The 13,785-nt window shown below is 50.5% G+C and overlaps 1 protein-coding gene across 3 annotated transcripts in view; it reads left to right on the forward strand.

Annotated features, from left to right (window-relative positions):
- Positions 1-13,552, forward strand: part of AP3D1 (adaptor related protein complex 3 subunit delta 1) — a 53,203-nt gene extending 39,651 nt beyond the window's left edge. For 2 of the 3 annotated variants that reach the window (XM_082206257.1, XM_082206259.1), the window contains 11 exons: positions 1,296-1,524; positions 1,883-1,945; positions 3,553-3,654; positions 4,345-4,491; positions 6,189-6,236; positions 6,356-6,545; positions 7,809-7,897; positions 8,960-9,045; positions 10,520-10,641; positions 11,174-11,253; positions 11,410-13,552. In XM_082206257.1, the coding sequence (XP_082062383.1) occupies positions 1,296-1,524; positions 1,883-1,945; positions 3,553-3,654; positions 4,345-4,491; positions 6,189-6,236; positions 6,356-6,545; positions 7,809-7,897; positions 8,960-9,045; positions 10,520-10,641; positions 11,174-11,253; positions 11,410-11,505 (1,252 nt within the window). In that variant the 3' untranslated portion in view covers positions 11,506-13,552. The remainder of the gene's footprint in view (positions 1-1,295; positions 1,525-1,882; positions 1,946-3,552; positions 3,655-4,344; positions 4,492-6,188; positions 6,237-6,355; positions 6,546-7,808; positions 7,898-8,959; positions 9,046-10,519; positions 10,642-11,173; positions 11,254-11,409) is intronic. The other variant, XM_082206258.1, reaches the window with a different exon arrangement.
- Positions 13,553-13,785: the final 233 nt, after the last annotated feature.

Raw genomic sequence — 13,785 nt, forward strand, 5'->3', positions numbered from 1 at the left:
ACCCAGCCACCCCACCCCAAATTGCAGCAGAAAAAAGAGACTCTCCGTATTTTGAGAGTCTAGTGGGGGAAATCAATTCTCTCTCTCCTCTGCCTGCATAGACCTAAATTTGCATGTTTGTGGCCTGGGACAAAAGAAACGTTTTTTAAAAATCCTATTTTTCACTAAAGCAACTTACAAAATAAAAACATGCAGTATGCAAAACTGAAAATCCAAGAACAGCATTTATGGTGCAAAGGCCTCCTGGAATAAACCTGTTTCAGCCTTGCATCTGGTGCCTGCCTGATTGCTAGTGACAGGGAGTTCCATGCTCTGAATGCCGTTTGGTCGCTTGCTTGCCTGGAGCCAACCTTCCGTTCGCCATAGGCCACCAGGAAAGCAGCTGTATGCAATCCACCTCGCTGTTAACCTGTTGCAGTGCTCCTGAAACTTACTCCAGGACAGCCTTCCGCAGCCCAGGTGCCCTTTAGATGTTCTGGAATTTCCGCCATCACGACTCCCCAACAGCCGCAGCCAGCATGGGGGCTGCTGGGACTTGTGGTCCAGAGCCGCTGGAGGGCACCAGAAAGGCAAAGACTTGTGTCGGGGAACTTCTGGTCGCCCTCAGGCCGTTTCAGAGGGTTCGTTCAGCGATGGAGCTGCGGTCAATCACAGCTTCCTGGGAGTGTAGCTGTGTGCCATGCATGAGAGTGTGTGTGGTGTTAATTCTGGCCTTGCAATGGGCACCATACAGTGGTGCCTCGCAAGACGAAAAGAATCCGTTCTGTGATTCTCTTCGTCTAGCGGTTTTTTCGTCTTGCGAAGCAAGCCCATTGACAGATTAGCGCTATTAGCGGCTTTTGGCGGCTTTTAGCGGCTTATCTGCTGATTGGATCAGCTGATAAGCGGCTTAGCGGCTTAGAAAAAGGGGGAAAGGAAAAAAAACACCAGCAGGAACTCGCAAGACATTGTCGTCTTGCGAAGCAAGCCCATAGGAAATTCGTTTTGCGAAGCACCTCCAAAACGGAAAACTCTTTCGTCTAGCGAGTTTTCCGTCTTGCGAAGCATTCGTCTTGCGGGGCACCACTGTATTACCGGCCCTGCTAGAATCTTGCTTTTGGGTTGGAAAACAGGAGGCTGGATCTCGAGATGGTGTTTTTTGCAGCCTGAGTTGAATTTGTGTATTTATTTACCCTTCACCTGAAGATCACAAGGCAGTTCACGGTGTATAAAAGCAAAAAGAGATGCAAAAATGCAAATGAAACGCGTAGTTAAAAACAAACAAACCTCCCATGTCCTTCCTTCCCACTAAAAAGGCCTTTGGCGGACAGCGAGAAGCTTCCGGTGCAGAGACACAGGAACGCCGACGACGTCAAGTCGCCCCAGGAGGCGGAAGTGCTCTCCGCAGAGAAGAAGAGCAAGCGACCAAAGAAGAAGGAGAAGAAGCACAAAGACAAGGAGCGAGAGAAAGAGAAGAGGAAGGAGCGGGAGAGGAAGATCGAGGAGGAGGAGGTGGAGGAGGAACAAGAGGAAGAGGAGAAGAAGGTAACACACTCACACACCTGTGCTCTTCTCAAGTCTGGCCTCTTCCGTTCAGAGCAGGGACGGGGAGCCCCATGGAGGGTCCGGCCATTGCACTCTGATTCCCAGCACCCAAGTCTGGTGGGAGTTATAGTTCAGCTGCTGCATTCCAGCAGGGCTCATCAGTCGCGGGTGATAGTGGGAGTTGTATTTCGAAAGCACCCAGAAATAGGCACAGGGTTTGCTGTTTTCATACACACTTTGTGTATCGGGGTGGGGTGGTAGTGACTATTATTATTTGTAAGATTTGAATAAGTTGTAAAAGAAAGTGCACTACAGGTAACCCACAGTCCTTTTTTGCTCCCATTCTCTCTCGTTCCAGCAGGAAGACATGGACTTCTGGCTTTCTGACGGTCCGCCACCTGCAGCTGCTACGGAAGCAAAGGTTAATCTCCATTGCAGAGCTTTGAAATGATATGTGTGTGTATGTGCGCGCGCATGCAAGTGTTGCAAACTCAGATATATACTTATTTTTCGCTCCGTAAGACACACCACCTAAAAAGTAAGGGGAAATGTCTGTGCATCTTATGGAGCGAATGTGTGGTCAATCGCTGGCTCCCTTTCTGGCCCCTTGCCCAGGCCTCCATTGTTGAATGTTCTGCAGACTGAAACTGTTTGTTTCCACAGTGACATGTGATTGGCTGATTAGATTATCTGTCTGGAAACTGTAGAAAGGGCTCCCTTTCCTTTCCTAAAGAAGCTGCAGAACTTTGAGCTGAACCCCATAAAAACAGGATTTTTTTCCCTTTGCAAAGTAAGCTCAACAACTTTGAGCTGATCCTCAAAAACCCGGGGCTTTTCACCTTTGCAAAAGAAGCTGCACAACTGTGAGCTGATCCGCCCCCCCCCCCAAAAAAAACCAGGGCTTTCCCCCTTTCCTCCTCTAAAAACTAGGTGCGTCTTGTGGGGCGAAAAATAAAGTAAGCCAGGCACCAAATGACTCCTTAAACCAGTGGTTTTCAACCAGTGCACCGTGGCACCCTGGGGTGCACTGAATGGTGGTCAGGGGTGCTGCAGGCAATGCTGGTCTCTGTCCCTCTTTCTTTCTTTCTTTCTTTCTTTCTTTCCTTCCTTCCTTCCTTCTTTCCTTCCGTCCCTCCTCTGATGCCCTCTTGCGTCTTCCTCCCAAAGGCTTGCATGGCTGTTCATTGCAGCAGCCCCAGCTACAGGCTCCCCAGGCAAATGGTGCCTCTGGGGCTGGCCAGGGGATGCTTCCCAGGCCACTGTGGGGCAGTGTGAGGAGACACCTCTCTTTGGGACGGGCAGCTCAGAAACCAAGGGCAGCAACTGCCCAGAGGACTCCCAGGGAGACGGGAGAAGAGAGGAAGCTGAGGGAACACTCCACAAAGGAGGGTGTTCGAAAAAAGGGTGAGAGACTGCCAGCTCGGCAGGCAAGGGGGGACATAACTGGGCTCCTGAGCCCCACAGGGGAGCCGCAGAAAGAATGGAGTTGGTCAAAATGCTGTGGACTCAAAAAGGTCGAAAACAGCTGATTTAGGCGAAGACCTTGGGACCCGTTGCTCCCATGTTTTCTCTCCCCGCCCCCAGTATCTCAGCGATAAGACTGGGATATAAGGTATCAGGCAGTATCTTAAGATCTCCTGGAGCCATGTTGTTAAGGGCCTTGTAAATTAACGCAAGAACCCTGAGCCTGGCCCGGTAAACAGGCAGCCAGTGGTCTTGGGGGAGGGATGCAGGCAGGGAGCTGCCCACAGTTTGAGGGCATGACCCATTGTAAAGTAAGACCCCTCCTTGCCCCTCTGGGAGAGCCACCTAGCTGTCCCTTAGCCCCTTGGCTTGCTTTTTGAGCATTTCCCACCAGACGTCAGTGAGATAAACTAGAACTTTTCTGAAGGTGGCCCTGCATGGGGAAGTTTTTAATGTTTGGTGTCTAACTGTGTTTCAATTTGTTGAAAGCTGCCCGGAGTGGCTGGGGCAACCCAGCCAGATGGGCAGGGTATAAATAATTTCGATCTTGCCGCCTCCCTTTAGAGCCCTTCTGAGCCGAGCGTGAACCTCGCGGGCGCTGGGGAGCCAGAGGGGGCCCAGAAGGAAGTGCGAGAAGAAGAGCTGCAGGAGGAAGAGGAAGGGAAGGTGAGTGGCCAAGTCCCTGTCCCCGACTGCCAAAAAAGGGGGGGGAGCAGGGGGGTGTCAGTTGGCTTCTTTTATTGTTTACTTGAATATTTGCGACCCATGCTTTCATAAGATATGTCAAGGCAGCGTGCAGTATGGAATACAGTATAACTGATCGTCCAGTCTGGACATGGAGGTCCAGCTCCAGGGGCCTTCTGGCAGTTCCCTCCCTGCGAGAAGTGAGGTTACAGGGAACCAGGCAGAGGGCCTTCTCGGTGGTGGCACCCGCCCCGTGGAACGCCCTCCCGTCAGATGTCAAAGAGATAAACAACTACACAACTTGAAAAACACCTGAAAGCAGCCCCATATAGGGAAGTTTTTAATGTTCGGTGTTTTATTGTGTTTTTATTATTTTGTTGGTAGCTGCCCAGAGTGGCTGGGGAGCATATAAATAATATGATTATCATTTGTTATTATTAATTAAAAACCACAATAAGACAGCAGTAGATGCTGCTTGGTTAAGGAGAAACATTTGTATTGGGAAGCGCCTGTCCCAAAAGCCGTTTTTGAGAGACTTTGGAAGGAAGTTCCCTCTATGGGCAGGGAGTTGCACAGGGCAGGGCCTGGCAGAGATCACTTGGGGTGAGCCTTGGCTTTTAATGGGCGATATGGGAGGAAGGTGCCTGACCCCTGGATTTCCCCCTGGCCCAGTCGAAATCCTCCAAGCACAAGAAGAAGAAGCACAAGAAAGAGGAGAAGTCCAAGGATAAGAAGTCGAAAAAACACCCGGGCAACAGTGGAGAGGAGCTCCCTGCAGAATCAGTGCAAAACGGGACGCTGGAGGATGAACCGTTACCGGTGAGCAAGGGTCTTATAATTGCATTTTTGGGTTTTTTCCCCTTGTTATTATTATTAACTTGTTTTTTACTGGTATTTTAAATGAATATTTTAGGCCATCTGGCAAACCACTTGAGAGGTCTTCTGCAGGATTTCCCAAACTCAGTGGGTCTACTCTGGGCAGGACTAACACTGGCTATGATTAAAAGAAATCTCTATATAGGAGTGTTTCCCGAACTTGGGTCTCCAGCTGGTTTGGGGACTACAATTCCCATCATCCTAACCACTGGCCATGAGGGGAATGAAGACTAAGAGAGCTGAGTGGGGGGTGCTGGTGTAATCTCACTGTATACCACAGGTGTCAAACACAAGGTCCGCGGGCCAAATCCGGCCCGCCAGACCTCGTCATGTGGCCCGTGGCATCAAGGGCGAGGAAGCCTTCCCTGCCAGCTTGCAGACAGGGCTCCAATCGACGCACACCGTCGGCCCTGCCTACCGGCCGGCCCCTCAACTTTCGCCTGCCTCGTGGGCCGGGCAAAGAGGCTTTCTGCTCGCTCGGTCCAGTCCGGGGCTCGCTGCGGAGGAGGCGGTCCCGCGAAGCCGAGCTCGGAGCCGGCTGCCTCCGCCCCTCGGAGCCTCCCAGGCGCGGCTGCTCGAGGGGGCGGGTCGCGCGCGCGGCAACTTTTGGAGCCTGAGGGAGCTGCGGAGGCTGGCAGGGAGCGAGAGCCACGCTTGGGACGCCGCTCGCTCGGGCCGCAAGAAGAGGCCACTGCGGTGCTGCAGCTGGCGAGGAGATGGCCGGGGGCGCGGGCGGTGGGGCCAGGGGCTGGCTGGGGTCGCCCTGGTGGGCGGGGCCGGCAGGCAGGGAAGGGAACGGCGGAGGCAAGTGGAGAGTGGGGACCCGGCGCAGGTCTTGCCGCAGGCGGTGCGCCCTGGCTGGGCTGGGAGAGGCGAAGCTGCTGCCGGTTCAGCTGCGCAGAGTGGGGTGGAGGGAGCCGGGCGAGCGGGCGGTGTGCCACACCGCAAAGCAGGGGCACCTCCCACCCCGAAGAGGACCGCGCCAGCATCTGGGCAGCTGGAGCAAAGTGGGAGCCTGCCAGCAACTTGGCTGCGGGAGCCTGGCTACGAAACACCGCCCCCCTCCCCACGCCAACACATCGGCTTTCTCCGGGCCGGAGGACTTGGCGGATAGCCCCCTCCCCAGGAGCACCTGCAGCAGCTCGGGGCCCCAGCAGGACATCCTGGCCACCCGCGCCCGCAGTGCCGCTGGGGCTCCCTTGCAAGGAAGAAACTGCTGCTGTCCAAACTGCAGCTCCGTATCCCCCGACTCCTGAGTGCGGCGGCAGGGTGGGGGGAGGCAAGATTTGCTTCTGCTCTGCTCTGTTGGGACAGGCTCCTGTCTCCTCCCCGTTGGAGCTCCAGTCTGCCTGGAAGCCCATCTCATCATCTTTTTAAAAAATCATTATTATTTCTTCTTCTATTCTTATTTAAAATCGTACTGGAATAGGTATATTAAATAGTGTATAGGTTCAAGACAACACACACCAGTGCCTAAGGAAAAATAACTTTGATAAAGTCCTACAGATACAACCGGCCCTTTGAGGGTGACCAAACTGCTGATGTGGCCCCCCGATGAATTTGAGTTTGACACCCCTGCTGTATACGTTGTACAAGTGACAATAAAGTATTTCAATTTCAATTTTCTTTCTGCCTTCCAGCCTATGTCAAGTTACGCCCTCCTTGCCGAAAACGCGTACATCAAAATGGTGAGTGGGGTTGGGTCTGCGTCTCTGTGGAGTGCAAGAGCCTTAAATGTGCCGTGGTTGAGCGATGGTCTCCAGCTCCGTTGCTGCTGCTCCCTCTTCACAAATGCCTTTTCCCGCAGACCTACGACATCCAGGGGAACCTGCAGAACGACAGCCAGGTGACCGTCTCCATCATCTTCGAGAACAAAAGCAGCAGCTTCCTGAAGAGCATGGAGCTGAACGTCCTGGACTCACTCAACACTAAAATGTTCCGGCCAGAAGGCTCCTCGATACATGACGGAATTCCTGTCCCTTTCCAGTTGCCCCCTGGTATGTCCTGTCTTTGCTGGGGGTGTGTGGGGGGGTCCAGGGTTGGCCAGAGGCGTCAAGAAAGCCTCCCTTTCCATGAAATGTTTCACGGCATCAAAGGGGTCATATCTAGATTAAGCCCAGGGGCAACCTTTCAAATTATTATTATTATTATTATTATTATTATTATTATGCCAGAAGACAATTATTAGAGGCCTTACAACTCAATAGGCTGACTTCTACCCTACCAACGGTTCAGAACCTGCTTTCGGACAGTAATGATCAAATTATTTTAATAGTGACTGAATTTTTGAGTGCTGTCCATGTAGAAAGACTGGGCCATTATAAAGAGATTTAGTGGTTGTATTATTTATGCAAATTGATTTTCTTTGGAGTTAAAGATCTGACTGGGACAAACCTTGTTATGTTGAGCTTGTATTTTGCATAATTTGTATACGGTTTCTATTTGATAATGTGTGGTTTTGCTATGCATAATAAAGGATATTTATTATTATTATTATTATTATTATTATTATTATTATTATTATTACAGTGGTGCCTCGCAAGACGAAAAGAATCCGTTCTGTGATTCTCTTCGTCTAGCGGTTTTTTCGTCTTGCAAAGCAAGCCCATTGACGGATCAGCGGCTTTTAGCGGCTTTTAGCGGCTTATCTGCTGATCGGATCAGCAGGAAAGGGGGGGGGAGGGAAAAAAACCCAGCAGGAACTCGCAAGACATTTTCGTCTTGCAAAGCAAGCCCATAGGGGAAATCGTCTTGCGAAGCAGCTCAAAAACGGAAAACCCTTTCGTCTAGCGGGTTTTCCGTCTTGCGAGGCATTTGTCTTGCGGGACACCACTGTATTATTATTATTATTATTATTATTATTATTATTATTATTATTATATTTTCACATAATAGATAGATAGAAACTTCATTTGTTTGAGCCACCAGCTATATCAATAAGATAAAATATACTGGGGAATATGTTCTGGAGGTTTACTGGAAGTTTACATTAATACAAATGACAGAATTTGATAGTAGTTGGGGGGGCAGTCTTCTCTGTAGCTGTGTGACTTTGCGGAGGGTCTTTGATGCTTTTCATTTTCATACACTTCCAAACTATGTGTTCTTAGTAGGCCTCTGTGTTGGTTTGGTAGGGCTCCCCCCGCCCCCACCAATCAATCAAGCTTGAGCCAAAATGGAAGAGAGTGAATATTTGTCAATTTATTTCTTTTTTAAAAATTTTCTCTTTCCCCTGCCCCCACTCCCTTCTCCCAATTTAGGGGTGTCCAGCGAAGCCCAGTTTGTCTTCACCTTGCAAAGTATTGTCATGGCGCAGAAACTAAAAGGAACCCTCGCATTTATCGTCAAAGTAAGGGCATCTTCCACTTTCCCAACGCTTGAATTCTGTTGTTGTTTTGTTGTTGTTGTTGTTGTTGTTGTTGTTGTTGTTGTTATTACAATTTATTGCCTGCCCTTCACCCCAAGGTCCTATGGCAGGCTGTTACAATTAAATTTTACTTACTTCCATGTTTTTAACCTGTATTTTTATACTCCGTGAACCGCCCCAAGATCTTGTGATGAAGGGTGACCTATAAATCTCACAAGTAAAATAAGAATAAATAAAGCACACCGTTAACATTAAAACTCAGTTTTGCACAGTATTTTTTTTTTTAAAGTTTGAAACAGATTAATGATGGAAGAGCCCTGAACCAATTTCCTAAATAAATAAGTCAGGGGACTTCAAGACGACGCTGAACACCCAACCCCCACCTTCATTGCTGGCCATTGGTCTTGCTGGCCACAGGGGCTCATGACAGAGTTTAGCAGCACCTGCAATATGTGGGCATCTGAGGGGGGGTGAAGGCACCGTCCTCTCTGGGGAGAAGGAGGCAGCTACAGAGACCTCATTTTTCTCCTCCTCGGCCCCTCTGCCCTCCACAAACATGTGTTTTTTACTTCTCCAGCCAAGGTTGAGTGCAGGAGGCAGACAAAGCTGGCCGGCAGCTTGCTATATAAAAATCCATTGTGCAGCTGCACTAACTAAATCTGTGGCCTGGAGGGGTTATTGCTTTTCCGTTGTGTATTTTTGTGTTTTTATGCCAGAAAACCGCCCTGGGATCCTCGGATGAAGGGCAGTATATAAAAGTAATAAATGGTGATTTTATATTAATATATTGGGTGCGGCTTTATCCCATCCTTGGGACTCTTATGGGTAGAAGGGACTGAAAAGCCAGATTTTTTTTTCCAAAGCCTCGGAGAGGAACAGCTAGGCGGGTGGCTGGAGTGAAAAATGGAGCATGCGGGAGGGTCCGTTGGGGGGCTTTTTCTGCCTCCTTCCCCGCTCCCCATGAGAAGAGGCTGTTTCAGGGATGCATTGGGGGGTGTCTTCTTCCTTTGCCCCCACTTCCCATCCTCTGTTGTTTTCTGGCAGGACGAGGAAGGCTCAACACACGAAAAGCTGGACTTCAAGTTGCATTTCAGCTGCGCCTCCTACCTTATCACGACGCCCTGTTACAGGTGAGCCCCTTCCAGCTGCCACTGTCCTCTGTCTCTCGCAGAGAAGGGCAGACCGCTGTCTTTACAAGGCTTCCTAAGTCGCCACGTCACTGGGAACGTAGCGCCTAAGCAATATTCTTGAGACTCTGGGAGCGGACAAATGAACTTCCACTGTTGGATGTAGAGATCGACCTGACATGCTTTCCCCTTGCCCTGCTTTTGAGAAAACGTTTGTAGAATCATAAATTGTGGAGTTGGAAGGGACCCCAGGGGTCATCTAGTCCAACCCCCTGCAATGCAGGAATTTCAGCTTAAGCATCCAGGACAGGTGGGCATCCAACCTCTGTTTAAAAATCACCAAGGAAGGAGAGCCCAGAGCCTCCGGAGTGAACCCTTTCCACTATCACACAGCTCTCTCTGTCAGAAACTTCTTCCTGATGTTTAATCGGAATCTCCTTTCTCGTAACTTGAAGCCACGGGTTCAAGTCCTACCCTCCAGAGCAGGGGGAAACAGGCTTATTTATGAACCATATTTCTTTGCAATGTCATTTGAATGTACAGTGGTGCCTCGAAAGATGAAAAGAATCCATTCTGTGATTCTCTTCGTCTAGCGGTTTTTTTGTCTTGCGAAGCAAGCCCATTAGCGGCTTTTAGCGGCTTATCTGCTGATCGGATCAGCTGATAAGCGGCTTAGCGGCTTAGAAAAGGGAGGGAGGGGGAAAAAACCAGCAGGAACTCGCAAGACATTGTCGTCTTGCAAAGCAAGCCCATAGGAAATTCGTTTTGCGAAGCACCTCCAAAACGGAAAACTCTTTCGTCTAGCGAGTTTTCCGTCTTGTGAGGCATTCGTCTTGCGTGGCACCACTGTACTTATTTTTCGCCCTATAGGACGCACAAAACTGAAGGGGAAATGTGTGTGCGTCCTATGGGGCGAATGCAGGCTTTCGCTGAAGCCTGGAGAGAGAGAGGGGTCGGTGCGCACCAACCCCTCTTGCTCTCCAGGCTTCAGGCTGCTATCCGCAAGCCGCGGGAGAGCTGTGCGACTTCGCGCAGCTCTCCCATGGCTTGCGGAGAGCTGCCTGCACCCAGAAGCCTGGGGCGCGCTGAGCTCAGTGCCCCCCCCAAGGCTTTGGGCTTCGCGCAGCTCTCCCACGGCTTGCGGATAGCAGCCTGTTCTGGGGTCGGGGGAAGCTCAGGCTTCCCCAGCCCTGCGCCTGGGGAGGGGGAATAATTTTTTTTTCTTTATTTCCCCCCCAAAAAACTAGGTGCACCCTATGGGGCGAAAAATACGGTACTTTGATGCTTCCCCCCTTCTTTGTGTGTCGATATGAGTGTGTGTTTGCTCGCTAGGCCTGGTGGTCCCCAAGATCATAATAAACATTAAAAAGCTTTTCCGGCCCACAGAAGTGGGCAAGCCAGAGGTGGTGTCCCGGCCCACTCCTCTTCCCCCAGCTCCCCTTGCCGCCCAATTCACCTTGATTTCTCCTCCCCCAAGTGATGCTTATGCCAAGCTGCTGGAGTCGGGGGACCTGCACGCCAGATCCTTCAAAGTCGACAGCATCACCATGCCTTTCCACCACCTCCTGGCGAAAATCTGCTTCCACCATCACTTCTCAGGTGAGCTCCTGCGGCAGTAGGTTTCCCCTCCTCAAAACAACAACAACAACAACCCAGAATAGACTGTCATCGTGGGGTTGGAGAGCTGAAAATAATGTCAATAGATTGGTTGCCAGACGTGATTTCTCCCCCCAGCTGTTGGCATTTGTTTGGGTACAAATTTGAGGGTTTCCACACCCTGCTTAAGTCCTTATGACTGGCAGGTAAGGGGGGTTGGGCTTTTTTTTGCTGCCTTTACCCGTCGTCGTCTCTCTGCATCGGGTTTGGATGCATCAGGAGTGAGCAATCCAAGGAGACTTGCCCACTCTCTGAGGAGGCCTTCCGTCGCTTCTCAGCATGAGTCCCTGCTTTGAGCTCTGCTTCTTCCCCCCAGGAGATCTAACCAGTGCCTCTTGTTGATATGGACAGAGGGAGTAAGCTCTCCTCCTCCTCCTCCTCCTCCTTCTTCACACTCCTGAAAGCTTAGCCTTGTTTTTGAGGGAGAGGACGAAGACGCCCCATCTCAAACGCCTTCTCTTTCCTTCCCCTTCAGTTGTCGAGCGAGTGGGGTCCTGCGCGTCAATGTATAGCCGTTCTATCCAGGGCCATCATGTCTGTCTGTTAGTTAAAAAGGTAAGTGTGGGGGGGGGCAGACACAGTGGGGTGATGATTGCATCCTAGGGGAGTCCCTCCACCCCCTTTGATTGTGTTGGTTGGCCAAAATCTGTGTTTGCTGTCTGATTTCTCTCTGTCCGCACCCACAAATGAAAAACCACTCTCTTTCCAAAGGGAGAGAACTCCGTCTCCGTCGATGCCAAGTGCAACGAGCCGACCTTGCTGGGCAACCTGCTGTCTGAACTCAAGGAGACCTTGTCGAAGTGCTGAGTTGCTCCCGAGAAACTGGTGCGATCCGTTCTCCTCCCCCCGAGAGAGGAGTGTCGTGAGGCTCACACAGACTGAATCCGGCCGAGCGATAAAGATTCCTCTCCCCTCCCCTCTCTCTCCCCATGCGCACGTACGGTCCTCCCCTACCTGCCCCTCCTGGGGGCAGGCATTTCCCCACTCCCACTCCGCCCTGGGATGCGGGGCGTGGGGGTGGGTGTTGTTTTTCGGTTCTGGCGGTTTACACATCCCGAAGCTGTAGTCTTTTCTCTCTCTCCCCCCTTCCCTCACATTCCATTTTGAACTTTTCGACCAGCCCTGGTGGGGAACTTCTTCTGTACCAGAGAAGTGCCCTGCCATCGTTGACGCAGCCACCCAGGAGATCCTTGCCACAGTCGATGGTCCCATGAGGTGTGGTGCTGAGCGACCCAAGAAATCGCAGGCACCGCAGCTCTTTAAATTGGATCCAATTTCACGGTTGCTCTTCTGGGTCACCACCCTCAATAGCGTGGTGGTCCACATCCAGGCTGACTGTACCTCTAATTAGTTTTGTTGTTGCTGTTGTTGGGTTGTTGTTTTTTTAAGCCCTGGCTTCCCTCCCACCTCCCACCATAAGCCAGTTGTGTTTCCCTCCCCTCTTGCCTTCCGAGGATGGGATTCATTCCCGTTCTGCGAGATAGATCAACTCCCCTTCCCGTGGGTCTTTGTGATGTCCACTTAGAGAGAGAGAGAGCAAAATCTCACATTCCTAAAGTTTTTATTTTGTTTAGAATGTAGCAAAAAGAAAACTGGAAATCCAAAGGTTCATTGTCTCTTGGTTTTGTGTGTGGATCCCCCCCCCCCACTTTATTTTTGACATTTTTATTTGGCTTACCATGTTAGGTTGACCCCTTTGGCTGCTGCTGCTCCGGCCATGGTCCTCCCGCCATGACCCCAATGACCCCTTTTCGCCCCATATTCCACCTGCTCCCATAAACTGTGCCTTGGGCTTCTGAACTCCCAGCTCAAGACGATCAGCCGCGTGACATTGGTCTGAGAAACTGGCAGACCGCACAGCTTGTGGGGCGGCTCCCTTGTGTTTTTTGGAGATTCTTGGCTGGAATCAAGACTTCTTCCCTCTAGTTTTGACAAACCTTCCCCCAAGCTCCTGTCCCGTTAAGACGGAAGTGAGCCGGCGACTTATTTATTTTGAAATCAGCTTGATCACTGTTGAGGAATATGGCACTTAGCAATTTTTTTAAAAGAACCCACCTGTTTCGCAAAATATCATTTTTCAACCTCCCCCCCCACCCCCAAATAAAGTATATTTTGTGGGATGCAGAGAGAGCGCACAGAAACAAGCATGAAAACCCTGGTCTCTGGCTCGCTTTTTGATGTACTGCTTGTTTCAAGACACGGGTGCCTCAACCTTTCTCCCCCCCTCCCCATTTAGGGGTAGGTTTGGGTTTTTTTAAATCCAAAACCACTTGCAAAATGCTTGCCGGCTTAGGGAAAGAGGGGTGCATTTTGCTCTGGCAGAACGTGATTTATCAGATGGATCCAGGTCTCCCCTCTCCCACATTATCGTCGGGGCCCATGTTGCTTGAGAAAAGTATTTAAAAAGTTCTTTGGGGCGGGGAGAAGCTCCTGGTCAGCCTTCCGTGGCTTAGTCCGGATTTTTGCGTACGCGTTGGGAGGGAGACTGCACGGCGTCTTTTAAATTTGTCTTAAAAAGGACAAAGGTTCCTTGGAATTAGTGGATTAAAAAAAGAAGTATATATATATCTATATATGTGTACATATATTCCTGGATGAAAAAAACAACCCTCACTTTAGCATGTAGATTATGTTCTCTTGCAGAAACCTTTTGGTGATTCTAGAACCTTTAAAAAACTGTATGATGTGTTATGTTTTGGGGGGGCGGGGAGGAAGAAAATCAAACTTATTTGCTATCGACATTCCCCCCTTTCCCCTGAAATCCCCGAAAGAGAAAAACGCCACAAAGCTGCTGTACCAATTTTTGTGTGTGCGTGTGTGTATGTTGAGATGATCCAATAAAACTACAAAACCAGCTGACTCGTGAAAGGTCTTTCATCTTTCCCCCCGCTTTGGAAAAGCTTCGGTTTTGGGTAAAGGTAAAGGGACCCCTGACCATTAGGTCCAGTCGTGGCCGACTCTGGGGTTGCGGTGCTCATCTCGCTTTACTGGCCGAGGGAGCCGGCAGACAGCTTCCGGGTCATGTGGCCAGCATGACTGAGCCGCTTCTGGCGAACCAGAGCAGCGCATGGAAACGCCGTTTACCTT

The sequence above is a fragment of the Podarcis vaucheri genome, assembly GCF_965113315.1.
Source record: "Podarcis vaucheri genome assembly, chromosome: 18".
Lineage (NCBI taxonomy): Eukaryota > Metazoa > Chordata > Lepidosauria > Squamata > Lacertidae > Podarcis > Podarcis vaucheri.